Source organism: Morone saxatilis, unplaced genomic scaffold (genome assembly GCF_004916995.1).
Source record: "Morone saxatilis isolate NCDOM2014 unplaced genomic scaffold, NCSU_SB_2.0 Contig19, whole genome shotgun sequence".
Taxonomy (NCBI): Eukaryota; Metazoa; Chordata; class Actinopteri; family Moronidae; genus Morone; species Morone saxatilis.
The window spans coordinates 14,603,549-14,626,640 of NW_023339751.1; the positions used below are offsets into that span (position 1 = coordinate 14,603,549).

Here is a 23,092-nt window from a genome sequence, read left to right on the forward strand (position 1 = left end):
ATATGAAAAATCTTGGTCCCTTCTTGACCTCTGGCAGGCCTAAAGATTGTTAAAATATGAATACACTCGACCTTGCTTTCACAACCAACATATCACTGGTGGTGCATATAGCAGTGCAATTTGAGCAAAAAAAAAAAAAAGAAAGACAAAAAAAAAGAAGAAGCTCTATGTCTCCAAAACGGGTTGTAATTTATTCCTCACCACGCGATTGGTCATGGATCGATGCGCGTTCACGGCGCTCCGAGGTGGCGCGCCCCTGCTTCTGAGCATCGTTTGGGGAGAAGAGGAGGAGAGGAGAGATAGAGACAGGGTTGCTGTACCACACCAAGTGTCCACCGAATGTCTGCCTCTTCACATTGCCAATGAATAATCCTCGCATTCCTATGTCTGCCAGTTGACACACTGAACGCGAAGGACCAGGCTTCCACCTCTGCAAGGATTCAGGAGTCCTATAGCGGGCTGCGCGTTTTTTCAGGTAAGCCCCCCCCTCTCCTTCTCCTCCTCCGGTGACCGATGTCGCTGTGTTTGTCTGTGTATTTACGCGCTTGTTCGTGATTAAAAGGAGAGGGACGATAACGGGCGCGGGCGGTTTTTTTGTACTGTAGCTGTCCAAGGTGCTGAAGCGGACTGAGGCTTGTGGTAAGAAAAGCTCAGTATGTAGTAGAGCTAACGTCCTCATGTGAAGAGCAGGTTACATGACTTCGCTGTTTGCATGCTATGGGCTATTTAGTGTTGCAGACTAAACCTCCCAAAGATGTCGTGTGGGTGTCGTAAGGGGGAGAAAGACTGATGGAGCTGTAACGTGCCTACGATATCCCTTACATCTGCACAGCCTAGCACGTTCCGACTATGGCTGCTCTACCCGAATGGATGTATCTAAGCTGCATTGTAGAGTAGCCTACCTCCTCCGGGGACGGTGTGTTGTTTTACTGCATTTACCGTTGTCAGGGGGTCCGGGTCTTCATCTCACCTTATCTTGCCATTTGCAATCTTAGGATGTACAGTAGGATTGCTGCTGGATCCCCTGATGTCAACAAACAGTAAAATGTTTTCTTCGTTTCAGACACTGATTTCTGTGCACAATGAATTCATCTGAGAATAGAATGATAGTAGTCCTACATGGTGCCAATCATTGCTTTTCAAGTTGAACTTTCGCCCTGTTCAGGGGGATTTATACTGTACCAGCAGCCATGCCTTGTGCAAAATCAGACTGCTTTTTAAAAAAAATGTCCTTGTCAAGACCTTGTGAAATGTGAACACTTAGGAAAATAGGAGCTCTGCACATCTGTCCACAAGTTATGTAAATCGTTCTTTTCTTGGCAAGGTAAGGGCATGTCACATTCAGGCATTGTTGTTGTCCATTGTTCTTCTGATGTACCAAAACATTCATTCTGTCCACAACAGGAGCACCTGACATTTCCTGTGGCAGATTTACTTACTGGATCATGGCACAGACCAACAGCGGTGTGCAGGGGACCAACGGGGTAGCGGATGAGTCCCCCAACATGATAGTGTACAGAAAGGTAAGGCAGCTGCTATTTTTAGCCTGCACGTGTGTGCGTGTGTGTATGAGTTTGAGTGTGTGTAACTCTCTCTTGCATCAATTTACTTGATGATGAGCAGTGCAATGGAAATTGCTAATACTAATGGCAAGACAGTGTTCTTTTGCCATGGTTCATTTAGGGCAGTAATGCTACATCAGCTTGATGAAAGCATGGAGAGAACATGCAATTTTCTCACACAACATGCATGACATGCAAGTAGATTCAAAACATGGTTACACACACACACACACACACACACACACACACACTCACAGTCAGACACCCTGACAGGCATTTGCACATTTTCCCAGTTAAACCATCAGCTTTTATTGCTAACATGTTGGAGGATGGATTTTTAACTGACTGACATTAATGGAACTGAAAGGAAGCCAAAGGCTTTTCAACCATTGTTCATTACACTGCTAGTGGTGTGTTTCCTCACTGTTAAATCTGTTACCACATTAGAGAGTTGAGAGAGGTAGGGGAGTGAAATGGCCAGACTAATGAAATAATAATCTGCAGGGAAGTTAGCATTTGTTTACTTTGAGACTTGAGGTCCATTTATAGTTTCTTATAGAAACTTTAACACCTCTAAACATACAAGGGTATGTACTCTGCCCCTCGTGTGCACTGAATTAGTTATAATGTTTTCTTCTCCTGGGACAAATACAGTCAAATTAAAATGAACCTGAAATAAGCGGTTTTGAAAATTGCTGTCAGTACCATCAGGAGACAATAGTTAGGGATTTTCTGTTTTAGTATAATCCATGCTGTATGTGTCCAATGCCTATTTAACTTTTCCCAGGTATCATTATTCCATGATTAAATATAGCTGGATTCTAGCTTATGGTGTCCTGCAAATGTATGAAACATCTAAAGTACCACACCAGAGCAACAACAGCTGTATGTACGAACACAACAGTGCCTGATGCGGAGGGTGATGTTTTACTTCACTCTCAGATGCACCAATGAAGTGATCATTTTCTCATCTTACTTGTGGATGACTCAAGCGTTGAGTGAATTTCTTCATTTCGTTCTCTTCACCCTTCAGCGAATGCTCCCATTCCATCTGCGACAGCTTCTGCACACCAGGACGAGGATACGCATAGCATGATATCATAGATTGACGGTATTTTATAGCACTCACAGCGTGTTAGGCAATATTACTGCCAGTGTGGGACAAGATTTGCTGGAAGTGTCGCTCTCCTTGTAGCAGAAAGGAGTGCTTTCTATTTTCTAAGTCACAATTTTCAGGATCTTACCAAAGCACGACGACTGGCTCGTAAACTAGATTGTTCATAAACTAGGCCAAATATTGAGGATAATGGAGATAGATGAATGTGACTGGTTTTGTCATTCCTTGTTAGTTTTATTTGTGGAGACAGTGGAGGAAATCATGTCTCTTATTCAATTTTATTTAACAATATCAAAATATGCTAAGGCATGAAAACTAGTTGGATCCTGTATAAGAGCATCAACTATTGACTTAAAATCTTTCCAGCTATTCAATTACATGTGATGTCTCTTCCGTTCTCCTGTTATTGATCCAAAGTCCTGCGTTTTCCATCATGCCTTGAAGGATCTGAATCAAGTATGCAAATAAGCTAAAACATTGTCTTGTGTCTTTGTTTTGCAGCTTTTAGCTTAGCAACCAAAATTAATTGTCTTTCTTACTGCTTCAAAATTAGGAGACAATGTGGATTGTAGACATAGGGAGCTGTTTGTTCACCAGTGTTTGTGAGTAATATCTTGGTAATGATATTTTACTTTCACACATGATCCAATTCTTCTCACTACTTGACCACACATCCACACATGACCGCAACTTGGCTCTGTACACTGACTGACCTAGATACACTGCAGAATGAAAGAACACGGTGAAGGGAGCAAGGATGAAATTGCGACTCTGGAGTGGGTTTAACTTAAAACTGCAATTGTAGGAGTGCTGTCTGTAGACATGTGGATACCGCCAGGATGAACAGGTGCCCCAAATGCTTTTCAGATGGAGATGACTTGGCAGAGGTGTTGCAACCCACACTGACTGAACCACACTAAGACGGGGTGAATTCTCAAGTGGAAAACATGCCTTTATGTTCTGTTTTGTGGCTCAGACCACTTGCACATCAATATTGTAAATACACAGTGGAAACGCTAATGTTGATATTACTGTAAGCAACTGGCCACATCTACTCGATAGTTGACAATGTGCTAGTAGTGCATAGTAGTGGAAGGATTATGTAACATGAGCAGAGGGAGTTTTATGGTTGATGATAGCAGAACGTGGTTTGTTAGTCTTTCCACTGGGAGCATAACTATATCCTTCCACTCTCTCAATCTTTCTCTGGGGCCCATCCACCCCTCCACTCCTGTCATTAATTTCTAATGAAAACAGATGGGTGAGCTGAGGTGTTCACCTGCTTGCTGTGAAGATGTGAGCAGAGATGTCTGTTTTTCTTAAGGATGCATGCACAGAAGCGCCTTGATTGTGTTGATGTATCGAAAATATAAATGCACAAGTACAGACATGTCGTTCTATCGGTTACATGTGCAGAAAGACATGTACACATACACACAGCTGGCTTTGTGATAAACTGATTTATTGACCACAATTGCTGGTGACCCTGAAAATTTAATCACTCGCTATATGAATCCAAGGAAGATGCTAACAAGTGATATGTCAGAACTCCGGTTTATCAAGAAATGCCAATAAAATGTTCAGTGGAATGATTTAGTTGATATGCACAGCCTGTTTGAGGGTCTAGATCATTATTTACCATATGAAAGTCTCTGTGATGTTATGCTGCTCTAATGTTAAACATGTCAGGCTTATATCATCAAATGCACCAGATTGTAGTGCATTTTTTCCACTCCTGCTCACATGTGTGCACCATGAATAATGCTGTGATGCATGTGTGATCATGTGTGTGCTGTATGTAGGGCGAATGTTGCTAAGAGAGAGTCCTGAATTTTTTATGCGAGCCTAAAACAGCTCTGGCGAAGTTCATAGTCACTCAGCACAAGGAGGGAACATCTTCTCTCACCAACCGGCGCTTTGTGTGTGTGTTTGTGTCCTAGCATGTGTGTGCTGTTGGTAAATATGTGAGTGGTAAGGAACAGGAAAGAAAACACAGTAATATTAATTAAAATGATTAGATTTAACATGTAGTAGGCCTATAGATATAGTAAAATACTGAGGTTTTCTCTACATTCACCTCATCCTCAGAAAGTCTCTTCCAACTTTATTCAGTCAGTAAAATAAATTTTAAGATGAGCATAAAGGCCACAGACACAGTTAACAGCCTCCCACCTGAGATTTTGTCATATACCAGACACACAGCTTTACAACCTCACCTATTCACATTTTCCCTCAGAAATGGCACAGCATTTTGGCTTTTTTGGATTGGAAATGTTCTGTTGCTTCCCCAACCACATAAAACTGACAGAGCTTCTCAAACAGTGCAGCAAAAATGTTCATCTCCGGCAGTTATTTGGCTTGAAATGTAATAATTTAACGCTCCACAAGTTTCAAAATTGCAGCTTTACTTCTCAGGGAGCACTTAAAGGCACTTGCATAAAAAAAAAAAAAAATGTATTTGCCCTACAACAATGGAAGTTTGCCTTGTAGTTTCTAAATAAATATTAGTTTTCCATATAAAATAAAATAGTTAAGATTACATTCTTTGCAGTAAACTGTAACTACTGGAGTCTGATCTTCCTCTGTGGTGTACTATCTGACAGCTGAGGCACCAGCCCACTCTTATTTACATCTGAGCTGCCGACGGGCATCCAGTAATTGTTCTTCCAGCAGCCAGTTTGGCTTCTGTCTCTGTGTAGAGCCATTAATCCTGTACTGTATGTGTATTTTCTCTTCTGTTTCCCATTGAGCACATGCAACATTGTATCACACTGTTTTTGTTATCTTCACTCGATACGGGAGAGTAGTGTTTTAAATTCTGATGCTTACATAAATGTCAATATTGTGCATCGTTGAAATAATTGGTCCCTGGTGAAACTTGGTGTTTTCTGCAGATGACAATGACGCAAAAATAATGTATGAGTCTGTGGTTCTTATTGTTCTTGAACATTTCACTACTTTGCAGTATGTAAGCACACTAATTGTGGGTGTTATGGCCAAACAATATCAGACAGTGGAATATAAAACCTCACCTAAAGTTTAATTATTGTCACTTTATGTCATGTTTAGGTAGCTATTTGCCCTGCATAGAACTAACATTTTTTTTGCAGTGGTTCCATCACAAAGTCTGATGATATGTGCTTCAAATCATCATCAATCAACATGAATGAATCATAAAATTGGTTTCATGTCATATTACCAAATACTACATTACTTGTCATAGTTATAACTTTTGCTACAATCAAGTTTCCTATGTGGAAACATTTTCCAATGTTTATGCACCAACTACCAAATAATCCCAAAATAGCTTTTGCATAAAACATAAACCTATAACAGGAATTGCCCTCTGAGGATAATAATCAAATCAAAAAGATTATTAACATGTCTTTACCAGCTTTCTTTCTTATAATGTTGGCATTTCCTCTGTGTTTTTAGCTTCAGGGAACTCTCTTTCACACTTTTGAAAAGGGTGTTGATGAAGCACTGTGAGATTTGAACCATTTCCCCTTAGTGTGACTTAGTAATGAAGTAATGAACAAACAGAAATAACAAACAGGGCAAATGTATTAATGCATGCTATTGATTTGTCAATTGATTAAGTGGTTGTGTACAAGAGATCATTTTGCAGGAACAAGACTGTCCCTCTCCTCTGCATCACTGCAACACAGCAGTAATACAGTATTGTTAGCCGATACAAAACTGTAGCCATTATTAATACACTGGGTCTTGGTTTAGACTACTACAAATTCAGCAGAGATCAATTTTCCATCTAGGCCTAATCTACATCTGTTAAACCTACCATATACCAGCCTACCCTCTTATCAATACAATTTCCCAACCATCCTACATTGTTCATGAGTCATAAAGCAGAGGGAACTGAATACATTTTCAGCTTTTTCTCAGTGAAGAGTCAGATTGAAGGGTTCTTGTACTGCCTGTCTCCCTCAATCTGCAATCAGAAGATCAGGAAGACCGGGAGAAAGAGGGAGAGAGGGGGGTGAGGTGGGATGATCTATAATTGCCAGATCAGAGAGAAATCTTTGTGTGTGAAGTAGGGCTCTTTGTATGTCAGCTTGCCAGCCAGGCGATTTCTCTTCCTGTGTATCAAAACATGCATGTTCTTTTTTGCACACACTGTTTAGGGAAAGTGTGGGTGTTTGGCAGACACTGTTGGATGGAAAATTGGCATTTATGGCTCTGTGCGTTTCAAACTAATCAATTTTGCCTGTATTTGCTGACATCAATACCTAAACGGCAATTAGAGGGGCTGGCATTAGTGACACATGCTACAGTCAATAGTAGCGTAGTTCTGGTATATCTCCTCATACTATTGGGGGGTAAGATAATCCACTAAGCCATGCTGCAGCTCGTCACAGTGCAAGGTATAAATGATACATTCCACAAATATCATGAGTGACTAGAGGCTTTCTAAAGAAAAAACAATTTGAGATGTGGAACACAGAATACAGTTTATGTGAGTAGTTTGTTCTCCTCAGTCCTACAAAGACACAAAATAAACAGGTGCACAGAAAAGACATACACAATAGGTGGCACAAGAGGCAAGTTACTCTATCACTTGCTTACTCTTTCTGTGATAGCAATTAGTCAACATTTTATATTTTGCAAAAATGGGGCGGCCTTGTAGCTCAACTGGTAGAGCTGGCACCCCAGTGGTTTTTATTGAACAATTTGGCACCCCTCTGTGGTACAATCAAAAATTACACTGGCACATAGCAATGCACCACTGCTGAGCTACGGAATGTGCAAATTGAACATATCTGCAGAACATTAACTGTCAAAGTTTAGCTTATTTTTTGTTATTCCTGTAAGAAATAGGTTTATTCGCTTTCTTGCCAGGAGATAAGAGAATCTATACCACGCTCATATCTGTCTGTTCTGTCTACCAGAACCTATAAAGCTTGCTAATTAACACATATGTGTCTGTACAGGTTAAATAAATGAGATAAAATGTGTTAGAGATGCTGTTAGGCAGATTTTGTTTCCCACTGTTTAAAGTCTTTATGCTAAAGCGAGGCTCACCAGCAGCTGGCTCCAGCTTTGTATCAATCTTCACATCTAACTCATTACAAGAAAGCAAATACACATATTTGTATGTATGGATGAGGTTAAACATGACCAAGTGCAACATTTACTTCTAGTATAACACAAGATCCAAACCAGGATCTCCAATCTCAATGTCATACACCTTTTTTGATCACTGAACTAAAAATGGCACAGTACTTGCTGCAATTCCACTAAATGCTGCACATAAATAATTAGCATTAGTTTAATGTGAACAGAATTGTGGGAGAAGTTGCATGGCATAACCTACTTTGATACATCAAATCAAAACTCTTGGTTCGATATGGTTCAACCAGAGATAAAATATTAAATAGTGAACTGGGCCATTCGTGAAGACAGTGAAAAGATACTTGAGCCTGTCTTGCTCCAAGCTCTCCCCTCTGTATATGTCTGCCACAGCTGGAGACTTTAGTCCTGTCTGTTAGGGTTATATAAGGGTCTAAAGAAGCCTGGGCATTAAGATAGAGGCTGACTCAGGCGTCGCTTCTGTCTGGTCATTTAATTCCAGCTCAACATTTAGCGAAAGATTACAGACAACCCCGGCCAGAGTTGTGAATGAATTCTCTGCCATCTCCAGTGTGATAGCCTTAATGAGGACAGAGATGCTCAGTTAGGACTAAAGAGAAAAAGAGAAAATGAGAGGATGTTGAGGGAAACAGACAGGATGACAGGTTTATCTAAATTTCTTTGCTGTATTTGTCTGTATTCAACATACACTCGGTATGCGTCTATGCACCCATCCAAAACATTAATGCGTCCTTGTTCTCTCCTTGTTTATATCTCTGTCCCTCCACTGCTGACCCTCCTCTCTCTACATACACCATCTGCATCGCAACTGTGTCCATGCAGTCTCTGTTTCTAATGCACTCCCCTGTTATTTCTGAGGACGGCTCGTTCCTTCCCACACTCTGTCTATGAAGTATAAATTCCCGCTTGTTTGTTAGCTTGTCTCTATGTCTTGATGTGTCAGACATTGTGTCTCTGTTTATTGTAGAAACCCAGTATCTCGTTTGCTTCTCATTTTGCTGTTGCATCCCTTCCAAATAAGTTCTCATTGTGCATTTAGCCTATAGTAAGCGATTACTTGTCATATAAGACAGGTACAGCATTTTCAGATAACAACTGATCACAAATGATCATTTTAACGATACATAAATAGACATCAGATCCATAATGTGAAACATGAACCACTATGACCTAATTTCTTCTAATTGCAATTTTGTTTTTCTGTCAGTGCTTCTCAAATTTATTCTGCCAAAGATAATAAATTATGAGAGGAATGCGGTACAAACACTGTATATTTCATAGCAGCTTCAAATCATTGCCAAAGCTAAAATCATATTTGCACATCAAGAGCCTTCAAAAGTAAATTGAAATAAGAAATCTTGTTATCTTCTCCACAAAGTATTTTATGCATTACCTCCCTTCTCTGCAGTGTATTTTGGCAGCTTGAAGCAAAAATGTAGTCTTTCTGCAAGACATCCTTCTACTTTTCACTGTCTCGCTGACTCTCTTTCTGTCTAGACTTAGGAAAACATTTCTCTCAGTCCCAAGACTTTTTCATCCCAGTTTCCCTCTCGCTCTGGTGTTCACACTTTGCCCTCTACTATTTCTATTCCCCTCTCCTCCCTCACTCTCCCCTCCCACTCTCATGTCCTCTTTTGTTCAGTTTCAGGTCTTTGATGTATCCTCGCAATATCACACTAACTTTCTCTCTTTGTCTCTCTCACCCCAACACACATGTGCACTTCACTCTCTTTCTACCCCCTCCCTCTTTGCCAAAGAAGCATCCATCCACCACCTTTGTCCCCTCCTCTCACATCCCTCACCTCTCTTTGAAGTCATCAGAGCTCTAGTCAGAGCCCATGCCACTCCACTCAGCTTTTATCCTCAAACAGTGAAAAAGAGAGGAGAGGAATGTATTTAGACCCTGCCGGAGTACAGTCATCTCTCCTCCTGTGTGAAATGATTCACTTGTGACTCATAGCTTTATTGTGAAGTCTCTCTAAACAAACAACCATTGCATGTGGCATTTTCCATCCAAATCGACTGGAAGTGTAACTGAGAGTGCTGGCCTGATTGTCCCCCTGCAGCTCAGTGCCTCTCTCAACAATGAGGAGTCGTTCTCCCAGAAGCAATCATGTCTCAGTGATTAGCCTGCCATGACTGAGTGCCATCACACAAATCCAATACCAGCGAAATAATAAAAGTCAAACAGCAATTGTTCCAAAGGGTACATTTTCATATGTTTCAGACATACATTTAAATTTGCCAAACAAACGCAGACACACCTTTGTCTAGAATTGTGCACTTCTCAACTCATCATTGTGGCAGACAGAAACACACACACACACACACACACACACTCACACACACTCTCTCAGCCTGCCGGTTGCACTGTGCTGAGCAGTTTCCACCTGCAGCCTACTGAGGCTCACAGCTTCACACCATTAGTTCAGCTTAGCAAGCACAGCCATCCACAGTACAGCCTAGTCTATAAACCTTGGGCGCCATCTTGACTCAACCTGCTGCTGCTTTTTTCTCGTCTTGTGGCTTTACACTGCAAAAATGTAGCACAATAATAATTTCCAGTCATTAACAAGTCATTATGCAGTGGTGGTTTGTGTGTCTTAAGTATATTGGCTATATGGGTAAGTGTCCTTCTACAACTCTAATGTTTTCTGGCAAAATACCCTAATAATATTCAAGTCAAGCAATTAATTATACTATTATATAGTTAACTTGAGAGTTTTATGATGATTTAAATACAGAAAGGTAAGAAACAATTTCCGATTTCAAAATGTTTGGGTAACCAGAAGCTAATACTAAGTAGCCTATATTATTTCCATATATTTTAATATTTGGAAGTGTGCTTGAAATAATTATGTCAGCTGTAAAATATGAGGAGGTAAATTAGGATCTGGGTAGAGGAAAGTTGGCCCCATTAAACAAATGTATAGTCTGTTTTTCTTGTCCAGACAGCAATGTAAACAAGATAATTAATCACAGCTATTCTGATATAGCTGGCAATGGAAATGCTTATTAATATAGCGGTACATGAGGTTACGATAAGCTGTTTTTAGCCATGCTAGCTGTGTGGCTCTACCACTTTAAACCAGACTTAAATATCTCAATAACTACTGGATAAATTGCCATGATATTTTGTACAGACATTCATGTTCCCAAGACGATAAATTGTTATCACTTAGTGTTGTCTTCAGGTCAAAATGTCCTCACTAATTTGGTTTATGGCCAAAAACCTGCTAAAGTAAATCACTAACCAAAGATTGTAATGATTCCTGACAATTATTGTGCTAGCCATCATGATTTAGATTTTTTCACTGACAGCTGTAGATGCACAACAGTGTCACATCTATAAAATGCAGAACATTGCATTGTTGAACAGTTAGTAGAAAGTACATGTCATGGACACTCCTTTTTTGTTCCATTATGGTATTTTTGAGGTGAGACTATAGTGGATAAATTCACACATTCAGATTTCAGTACCTCAAATAAAATGGTGGACAGTAAGTGCAGTTCCTTGTATAGTAAATAGGGAGTGATTTGAGACACAGCCCTAGTCTTATTTAAGTTTACTGCCATACTAATACTAATAATGTCATACATGCATTTTTCAGGCATGGTCAAAATCACTCACCCCCTAATTTCTTTTCTTGGTAACCATTCTTTTATTCAGCTTGGTTTTCAGACACTGAGTCCTAGTTATAGTGTCTAATTGCTAAGTGAGAGATGACATTCCTGCGGACAATACTGTCTACAACGGTTGTGCTTTCTCCTGCCGTCCGTTTTGTTTCTGCTGTGGTGGCTGGTGGCTGTTCTGTTGGCATTCCCATGACAACCACACCAGCAGTCTGTCAAATGCTATTATCTTCAACACTTCAACAATGTGTCCAGCACACCCCTAGCAAAGTGACAGAACACGAGTGTGTTTATGTGTGTGTATGTGTGTGTATTTCTGTCCATGCGTATGAGTGAGCAAACATTCACACACTGTAAAGAGTGCTGCTCAGTCCACGAATGCCTGCAGTGCAGTGCCTGAGCTTATGCATCTTTAACCACTCAATACTTTTCAAAAATAACTACATGAATGAAAAGGTGAAAAACTGGGTGCATTTACTCAAGTACAGTACTAAGGTTTCATTTTTACTCCACTAAATTTATTTGACAGCTATACTAATCACTAGATTAAATATAAAACCTTTGATCATTGTATAGAGTTTGTTAAACTGAATTGTTGTAGATTAGACAACAGTTCCCAAAGTAGTTACAATTTGCTGCATCTTGGCCAGCTACAACATTTAAATGCTGCCAATCAGTAAAAATAATACATTGACCACCCCATTATTATTTTTAAAGATATACTGCAGTATAATTCAACAACACAAAAACTACATCCTCCAAAAAGTTGAATCAACACCTCTCTAAAACATTTTCAGCAAAAGTTGAACTTTATAACCTTCATGAAGATAGCATTTGTTGCAAGAGTGCATTAGCTTAGGTGTACCTAAATAACTGCTATATATAACTAAGTATACATTATATATAAAAATATAACTGTCTGGACCAATTTCAGTTCTAACATTATAACATTAATACATTTTAACAGCAGGCTGAAAAGCAGTATCCTCTCTGGTTGAAAGTTCCAGGTTTGTTGCCACAATTAATGATAGGTGTGGCCAGAGGTGTGGTCTGTTTCACCTGTAGCCACACTCAACAGTGAAGTCACAGTGTACTGAACCACCCTTGGGTACACTTCACATCACTGCAGCAGTGTTAAGTTGCTCTTTAAATACATTTTGTTGCTAATACTAATGCACTTCCCCTCCAGTAGTGTTTTTACTCCTTTTACACAGTTTACTGCTACTTTTACTTGAAGAGAAACCAATTAGTTTGTCCACCACTGACAATTAGAACATACTGTGTATCAGATTCTGTATCTCTTCTCTGCCTGGCCTATAAATCAGCAACTGGACAGTGTTAACAGTGTTTTTCATCTCCCAATTTAACCCCACCATAGATCTCATGGACATGTAGCATTGCCTCTTCTTTCTTGCTGCCTGTGTTGGACAAAAGATAAAATGTGTTATCTAAGCTTGAGCAGAGTGAAAAAAAAGACAAGGTCAGGTTTAACAATGCATTAGGATATGGTGGGAAGGGTCTCTTTAGTCCTTGCAATGGACTGATTTGATTTGTTGATATTAGTTTCCCTTGCCTGTGATGTCAGCAGAGTAAATGTGTAAATGGAAGACCTGGTATTGGAACAAGTAAGAGAGGATATGTCAGGGTGACGATGGTTACGTATGATTTGAATCACCAGAGTTGCTATTAATGAAGCTGTCCTGCATGAATGTATGAATTGAGGTGATTTATTTTCCCCACTGGCCTCATTTGCAACATCCCTATGCTTTAAATTGTACACATATGACAAGTTCACAACCTTGTGAATCTTGTCAATAATGTAGCACTGTACATCCATCTGTAGCAGTGATACAACTTTTAATTTGAATTGTTTTTAGTGTAGTGAGGTACTGTAGCTTCCCATCTATGTATGTGAAGCATCACGATAGAAATGGCTTCTACCTGATGACGGTTTAAATCACTCCAGGATTGACTGTCGTTTTGAAAGGTTCAACAAAGCCTATCGTCCATCATCTTCATTGCTCCGTAGTTCAAGTGTCACTTGCATTAAAGAGTCTGCGCTTATCGGTTTATTGTCTATCCCGACTGTTGTGTCCTCTGAAGTGTGCATGTGTGCGTGTCCTGTCAGATACCCAGTCCTTGTCTTGTCTCTGTTCTTCAGACAGGAGAAGGCAGAAGAATGTCAGCCTGTCAGTATACCAGCTGCTTCTCTCTTATTGGTATTCGGGGCACACAGAGCTGTCCTGAGTGTCTGTTGCACGTGCCAAGGAGGAATGTGGGAAATGAAGGGATGGAGAGAGGAGGAGGAGAGGAGTGAGGCTCCCTCCATCTCATGTTATGTGGACCTAAAAATAGACAGCATCCTCCCTTCTTTTCTATTCCCAGTGCATCTCTGTTTCCATACCCAGCGTCCTCCCTGGATCTCCCTTTCTGTTTTCTTCTCATCCCTGTCCTCTTCCTCCTTGTCTCTCTGTTTGGTCTAAGTAAAAATGCTCTCTGGTGCCCAATGATAAGACTCCTCAAGAGAAACAACAAACAGTTTGGACACTAACAGGCTTGCCTTGATGAAGGATTAACTATAGGGGAGATTTCATTAAACCTGACAGTATTCCCAGGGCTGTTTAACCACCAAAAATAAAAGCATTTTTATTAAATGGTCTTAAATCCAAATCCCAATGGTGTCAACAACTGCCGACTGTAAAGCAGAATAAGTGCTGAAATCACAGTCTTTTGTTATAGTTTTATTGAATTATAAATTATTTTGTGTAATTGTCTATGCATGGCTGATCAATAAATGATAGCATGCTGTTTTGAGGTATATGTATATATACAACCATTGGCAATTAGATAAACTCTTGCGTTCATTTTTGGAAAACTTCTGTACAGTACATCTGAAAGCAGCTTTCTTCTTCCTTTATCTACTAATTTATGATAGCATGCTGTTTGAGTGATGAAATCATGGTAGGTGGGCAGGAGGGATATTGGTTTTCAGTGGATTATGTTCTAGCACATGGCCAACCTTGGCTTAGTCATCGCGCCCACTGACCGCCCACCAAGAAGATGAGAGTGAGAGAGAGAAAGAGAGAGAGGGAAAGAGAGAGAGAGATTGAGGGAGGGAGAGAGAGCGCGAGTGAGGGAGGGAGAGGCCTTGCCCTAGGAACACTATCCCACCACCAGCCAGGAACACCAGATCATAGTAGATTTTGAGAACAGACAGAAATCAGTGTCTAGAAAACTGTCAGCTAAAGGTAGAGACAGAAGAGTGAACACTGTCTCGTCCCCAGGAGTGCTATTCCAACATGAATCAGAAACTGATATGTTATAGTGATGATATTAATAACACTTAAAGGACAAATGAGTGTTGCATCACTTCAAAACAGCCTCAGTATATATATATATATATATATATATATATATATATAAACAAACAATATACAGGAGTTTAAATTATCACTATAAAGGAGAATGACCTTGGCAGTTTTTCCAAAGTTTGTTGTATCACATATTATTTTCAATTAAAGCAGTGTTCATTGATTTTTTTGTCCACCTGGGGGCAACACATCAATTGTACTGTAATGTTAAACACAACATGGTGAACATGAGCATTTATTTGGAGTTTTGTCTAAGTCCTTGTAAGTTTATTTTTTCGGTCACTTCCAACTCCTGAGGGAAAAATCTGGCGCTTTTGCTGCCTAATATTCCACTATGTTCACTAGCTAGTCACTGATTAGAGCAGCTTTAATGGTAATAAATGTTTATTTACTTTTCTTGTCAGATAAATATGAGTATTATAAAAGAATAGCACTACTGTAAACAGGAAGACAAAAACTTCAACTACAGTCTGTCAGTTGTTGGACAATAAACAAGCCTGTTGCTTACAGATAACAGTAAAATTGAGAAACGCATGTAAAACAGCACCGACATTGTTACCGTTTCTGTAGTATAAGTATAAAAAACAAAAAAGAAGAACCTTACTGTTCAGAGCTACACTTTTGTTTCAGTGTACCATTCAGTATATCAGAAGAATAAGACACTCTGATGGCTCTAAAAGGCTTGTTACATCCTGTACGAGTCAACTACAATGATAGTAAAAATTAAAAGTTGATATTTTACTATTAAAAAGTCATTACATAGGGCATTGCATTGGACGAAAGACTACACTACAATCTTTAGGGAAATTGGATGATCCTTTAAAATGTTCTGTGGATGTATAAAGCATGAGATGGCAGAAACCTACCGGCTGGCAAATTTGGAACAAGAACTGCATTAACCGCAGCAATGTCAAACAAGGATAAATGCCAGTGTGTTTTTTTTCAGGGAGCAGGCATAGCTGGCTGACTACCTCTCATCCATGATTCAATGCTTGTCTCTTTCTCTCTAGTAGGGGGTTGTCCCTCAGGGAGGGAGATGCTGAGGAGTCAGGGGAAATATTGAACATCCTTCTGCAGCCATACACCAGGGACGATGATTCTCTGGGGATTTGAGGAGGAAGGAGGAGCATGTTCTAAAAAGGTGTATAAGTTGATGAAAATACTGTGAAGAGGGGCATTCTGGATGCAAGTATCTGTTGGCAACCATCTGGAAATCATTCTAAATGAAATAGTGATAATACCATCTGTCCATCAAACCAGATGACAATACCACAACTGCTGCTTCGGCTGTTGTGAACCGGAATGCTTTACCAATGAGTCTGTATTTATTACACTTCCAGCGAGGAAATGATGGAGAAGATCATGCACTGCCAACCAAGTTATATATTATTAAAGGCATTTAATGATGTTGGAGATGTAAAAGGAGATGGATTATTATACAGAAAAATACCTAGATTACTTCAGTTTTCTGGAAAGACAACTTTGTAGAAGTGAAAAGAAAAATCTAGCAAATAATAATTTAAAGAAATTACAAAATCATGCAGATTTTCACTTTGCTCAATGTGGTCTGGCAAGGCAATGGATGACAAAAAGGCTGTACAACAGATGACTGGTTTCTCTCTTTCAGATGCTTTCACTGGACATACATGGACTTTCCACTGAAATTAGTCTCTGAATAAATTAGAGGCAAGAAAAGGTACATCATGCAGCTGCAGCATCAAGGTCACTTCAGCACCTGGTTTAGATTATTTCTTTGTGAGGTTAGGGAGTATCACACGCCAGTAAGACCTATCATAAATGTTGACTGTTACTTCTGGATAATATCCATCTTGGCTGAAATTTGAAAAACAGAACTTAATAGATGTAGTCTAGTGTGACAAGATTGGGACTTCTGTTACATCTATAATTTATTCATTCTTTAATCTTGGTACTGCAGGATAACAGTAGGAGAGTTGAGTTATTGGTTTGAGACTAAAGGTGTCAGTATGCTCACTATGAACTAGCTCATATGACACGTCATCCAACCACGTCTAAAGACAAATGTCTGACGTTTTTATAGTTTTTTCAAAAGTCAACTGTCATATAAAGGGGCGAAATGCAATGAAACATACAAATTGGGATAACAATGCACACTTGCAGACTGTCATTCCTTGAACTATGGCGTTGCGCTCGATTGCACTCACCAAAAGTGACAGCAATAATTGTTTGAAAAATGAAAGAAGAGATCTTGAAAGTGAAGTTCAAACACTGCCTTCTTTCTCACCACTGCACACCTTGAAATTTGCTGTGTGAAGTGGGCGTGCTTTTGGGATTGTTGGTTTCGGAAAGTGACAGCGATTGTCGGATGAAGCCCCCTCAATTCCAACGTTGGAAAGGTGTGGGGGGAGAAGAACAAGCTCTTCGGTTGAAGCATGCTGACACCTTTATGAGTCTGATGTTCATTTCTGGCACTTAATTATCAGCTTACACTACCTCCTGTGACAATTTCCGCATATTACATAATACATGCAAGTCATTTATATGTGTTCACTTTTCACCTGTCATTGATGCTTGATGTTATTTTCTGCTAGACCTGATCAGACTAAGTCTATGCATTTAATTCATTTGGTTCCATTGAACCATGGGATTCCTAATATATATTTCTTTAAAACCAAATTCTTAACATTTAGCTTTATTCAGTAACTGAAAAGAAGCATAGAGAGCATAAACACATAAGCAACAAGTCTATGAGCTTGTTATGTTCCTACATTAAAGGTTCCCCATGGAGTTTTTGGCCTCTAGTAGAGCTATGGAGCTGTTGTTTTTATGAGTGGGCTCCAATTTTGTTTATCTCGTATATGCACACACAGTCTAATAGTTTCACACTTCTCCACTGACCTACAGGTGGCGTTAAATTGCCAAGATATGTTGCAATGCACCAAAAAAGTCAGGGAAGAAGAGGACTGCAAGCAAGCACAACAGATGAAAACAGTGCTGGATTTGAAATACTTTTTAAAAACTAGTGTTGCGAAACTATTTTACAAGTTAGGAATGGCATTCAACACGTTTATTTCACCTCAAGGATACACACAGGGAGAACCACTGAATGTAAACAGAACTTTTGTTTGTTTACATGAAAACTACACTGTAAGCCTGGTACAATCCCAAATTCAGTTTGATTAAGTTTATGTAATTAAGCTCAAAGCATTTAATGTATTATTCACATATTATCGTTTCAGACAAAATTACAAATAGTACTTGGAACAAAAAATATGCTATATTTAAGCAAACAGAAAACAACACAACAACATGCCACTCAGGTAACCTTAAGTCAATAACACCACTCAGGAAATCAAAGATTTTCTTGTTTGCCTGCAAACATCAGTCTCACTTTCATCCATTAGCAAATCAGACCAAATCAGATCAAGCCATTAAAAGGCTCTTAGTCACACCTCAAGGAACATTTCAATGCTAAGGGGACATCATGGTTGACAACATCCATTTGTTATCATCCAAATAAACCAAAGTCTGTAGTAAGAAAGCCATCTGTCCTTCACTGTCCATCAGAGCTTGCTTATTATAATGCTGCTGCTGCTGCTGCTGTGAGCAAGAATGTTTTACAGTGGCATCAGCCTTTTCTTATCACAGTCCTCCATTATGGAAATAATGGACAAAGTACTACCAACTGGTACATTATAAAACACATTAATGATATTAGGTGTGAAGAGAGAGAGGAGGCATCGAGGAGGAATAATTATCATCTAAAAAATTCATAGATCTTTGCTGAAAAGATAAAGACAGGAGCAGCAAATGGCAGAGAGGCATTTTACTTCCTTGGGTTTCTTTATACTGTACCTTCTAGGATGTGATGTTATTGCAAATTACCTATGATGAAGAATAAAGATGACAGAGGGAACAAATGTGCAGAGTGAGAGAACATCCTGAAGTGTGAAACAGTGAAGTGACATCCCAAGAAACAGATGTTCTATTTGACTGATGGCTCAATGGAGCTTGATTGTGTACACAGAGGCAGAACTGCATAGATGAATGCAACCGAAAGCAAGGCTTATCAAGCACCAAACTGCAGATGTTGTTAAATGGCTAATCACTGGTTTGCAGAATCTGCCTCACAGCATATAGAAATAAACCTGCAGTTTGGATGGAGTAATTGCCTACACTCCAGGCAGTGTTGTCACCTGGGCATCTGTTCCTAATGTTCTATGATCCTTGCCTGCTGTGAAACAGACTGTTGTCCGTTCTCAATCTCAGAGCCTATGAGAAGTGAGGGGCAGAGTAAATACATGTGGAAAAGAGACAATGAAAATGAAAAATAGTCAGTCATAAGTATAAAGAAGGTAAGTCAAGATGGTGACAGAGATATTCCTTTTAAATAGGATGGATTCTAAATCAGAGTAGTTCATGCAAGATTAAAGGTGAGCAAAGCAAACAGAGCATGACCATCTGTTGGCAATGCTAAGAGAACTGGCTCTAAGATTTTTAGGTATTATATTTCTCTCATTGCGTATTGGAGTATTTTCTACTATATAACCCTAAATGCTTCATGTTTAACATAATGTAGTCCCTCTGGGTTGTGGGTGATAAGCAGTGCTGAAACAATTTGTCAAATAATTGATTAGTCAATCGACACAAAATTAACTGCCCACTATTTTGATGATCAATGAATGGTTTAAAGGTCCAGTGTGTAACATTTAGGAGGATCTATTGACAGAAATGGAATATAATATGCATAATTATGTTTTCATTAGTGTACAGTCATCTGAAACTAAGAATGGTTTTGTGAGGATTTGCTGCTTTCTTTGTTTGTCAGGGTGAGTTATGTAGACTTTTTTTGTAGAAGGATATATGGAGAAACAATAATGAAAATAACTGTTAGTTGCAGCCCTAGTGATAAGTGGGGCAAGAGGTTATCTTAGAATAATCAACACGACAACTCTTCACTTATTCAACAGGTAGAACCTAAAATGATGCCCTGTAAACACAAATGCTCAAATAAATTAGATGGAATAAGCAGTGAAAACTTTGTTTAGAATTTTTGAGACTTGGTGTCGTGTTGGTATGTTCATTTTTTTGCATTCATATACAATGATAAATGTGTTGCGTTGAATAATATTTTTATTTATATAAATCACAAAATACATTGTGAATCTTTTTATGAGACTCGTCAGATGTGGAATCACTCTGTAGGGGGTGCTGCTGAAAATCTCCATCGTCATTGAAGGTGATGTTGTGGTCAACCTCCCAGACTTGCTGATGCCTTTGTAGTTATATTTGGGCTGATCTATGCACTACATCTCAGCTATACCAAAGGACTGAATTCACTCAGACAATTTTACTTTATCTGAATGACTATAAATTCTGTGTTGATGATACATGTGTAGAACTGAAAATCTGAAAAGAAATAGTGGATTCCAGTGCTTACTCGGTTAGAGTTTGGTCCACAACATGAACTGAAGTTATTGCTCTACTCCACAGGCTTTCAGCCAGGTGGCCAAAAGTCCACACTGCCTTTGGCACAGGTTACGCACAAGCTCACCTTCCTTATAGGAGAAGGCTCAGCTGGTAACACACAGGTTCAGTTAGGCTGTGGGTGGAGGAACAATCAGATCTGTAGTAAAGTACTAATACCACAGTTTGAAAATACTCCACTACCAGTACAGTGGGAGTACAACAAAAGCCTTTCCTCCACTGCTGGAAATAATCCTAGAGGAAACTCTGAAACCAATTTAAAAGACCTGTACAAGCAGAAGTACTTCTTATCCGATTACTCGATTAATCGATGAAGTAATCAATAGAATACTTGAGTACTTAATTAGTCAAGCTTCAGCCCTAGTCTCAAGAGACGAGAGTCATGTCATTTAAATCAAATCACTTTTTGAATTCAATAAATTGCTTTGCCAACTGCAATTAGGCAATAAAAGCAAAACCAGTTCTGTTAGAATTTGTCTTTTCACCAAATGAATAGAAAAGTATCGATAGTGGTACTGATAAAGACTTGTTAAGCAACCTTCAAAATACTATCAATATCAATAGAAATTGCTCAATAGTACTCAATAGACGATAGATTACAGAGGTATTACAAAAAGACACTTAATGTAGAGAATTTATTACGTAAAGAACTAAAGAGGCAGAAATGAAATTCAACACATGAAATATAACTAATATTATGAGGATATACAAGAAAGAATACTATAATGAAATATTAGAAAACAGTCAGTCAAGACAGTTAAAAATGTCTGTTTTCAAGAACACACCAACCATTAAAAAAAAAGTCAAATTCCATGAAGTTTATGGATCTAGTTTAATGTAACACAGCACAAATATTGTATAAAGTAAGAAATAATTTGTGGGAAACAAATACAATTGTATTAATAGTGTTGTAAATTATATTAAAATTACACATACTGGACTAATACTAATAATAAATAATGGAATTATACCCCATTATATTACTTTAATGTACTGCATGCAGTGTATTGTGCAGCTTAGTTAAACAATTTAAGGAAACCACATATAATGGGAACAAGAGGAAAATCAATAGAAAACAAACGCTTTTCCCAAAAGACAATATCTATTGTTCTCCTTCTCTTCTCTCCCAGGAACCATGTTCTTTCTTTTACTCTTATGAATGAGCAATGGCGAGCTGCCAAAGATGTCCTTGTGATAGTGGTCACAGACTGTGTTGCTGTGGTAACTCGGAGACTTAAGATTCATGGCATCTATTCAACAACCTTGTCAGCATGAGCTCAATAACTTCCTCCACCTATCTGCAGGGTAATTTTATTTTGAAAGCGCTGTGCTGCACAGATACAGGTTGAAGTGTCTGACTAACTTTGTATTTAGCAACATAACAATTATTTGTTCATGTTAGTGAAGAGAGTAGAAAAAAAATGCTAATATCTAATTGTTTTTAAAGTGCATTACCTGCAGTCAATATATTTAAATTAAAGATTGATAATTGGACTTTAGAACTCAAATATTGGGTTCAAATTTTTTTAAGTTATTATAAAAAATAACCCCTTGATTTTTTTTCATCATATAGATTTTTTCTCACTGATGTAAATACGTAATATTATACAGTATTAACATAATCAATATTAAATATATGCATTGTAATAATTTGATTCTTTTTATTGATCATTAGGTTTATTTTGGTCTGAATATCAATTACAGTATAATAGCTATAGATTAAATTGTGCAGCCTTTCAGTGAACCTAGTTGTATTTCTTAAAAATTATGGATGGTTATTAAAATGTTCTACTGCAGCAATATTACTGATTGATTTGTCTGACACTCTGCATTGATATATGCGCATGTGAGGCATAAATCATACTGTAATTATATAATTAGTATTTTCCTTTTTTAAATATATTTAGAATAATTTTACAATTAAGATTGATGACAGTTTTCACTTTGTGTTTTATTATCCAAAGACTGCTTTACATTGCTAGACATGTTTTCTTACTGTTGTACTGGATGTGATTGATTACAAAAAGGTTTGTGGTGAATATAAAAGCTCCATCAAAGGCCATTACAGTATAAATGCATTTGGTCAGCATATCTCTGCGTGTTTGGTAGTAAATGAGCAGATGACTTCTGGGTGGGGGCTAGGAAAAGTGCACATTCATCATGCACTTGTTTGTGTATGTTTAATGTCTTTCCATGAGAAGAGAAAGAAATCCCTTCAGTTGGAGATAAACACTAGTATGTCCTCAGAGATTTAGAGCTTATATAAGAAGTGATAATCTAATTAAAAGTTTTTGAAAGAGGTGTTTGAGTTCATCAAGTGCTGAGATTTCTCCTCGTCACTAAATGTAGGTCACCACCGGAGAGGAACAGCATCACTTGAATATATCACCATTGTATAAAGATGCAGAAGGTAAGGGCTAGAAAGTCTATTAAAAAGGAATAATGTGCAGGCAGTGATATAAATGATATAGCCACTGGTGAACAAAATAAAAAGAAGCAGCTGCATGTAGTGGGACACCAGTGCCTAGAAAATGTTCTAGCATGTAGGGCAGCCTGTATGGCACTGCAATGCATTTTCTCCACTGGAAGGGCACCATAGAGGGCAATTTATCATGTTTTCTCCACTGTAGGGGAACTCATAGAGGGTCACATTTCCTGTGATTTTGTATTATTTCTGCATAGCTCATAATACCTAACCACCAAACAGGAAGTGCTTCTTATTCTTCAATCAACAGTACACTTTGTCTGTACTGTGTCCTATCCCCCAAAGTATGGCATAAAGAACATTGTGTTTTTGGATTTGCTCCATATGCAAATGCACCAGCCTGTCTAGA

General features: G+C 38.6%; 1 protein-coding gene across 1 annotated transcript in view; it reads left to right on the forward strand.

Moving 5' to 3' along the window:
- The first annotated feature begins 280 nt into the window (after positions 1–280).
- The window catches only part of rgs7a (regulator of G protein signaling 7a), a 50,406-nt gene continuing 27,594 nt past the window's right edge, over positions 281–23,092 (forward strand). Inside the window, exons 1-2 of the mRNA XM_035663550.1 lie at positions 281–475; positions 1,405–1,523. Of these exons, the coding sequence (XP_035519443.1) occupies positions 1,446–1,523 (78 nt within the window). The 5' untranslated portion in view covers positions 281–475; positions 1,405–1,445. The remainder of the gene's footprint in view (positions 476–1,404; positions 1,524–23,092) is intronic.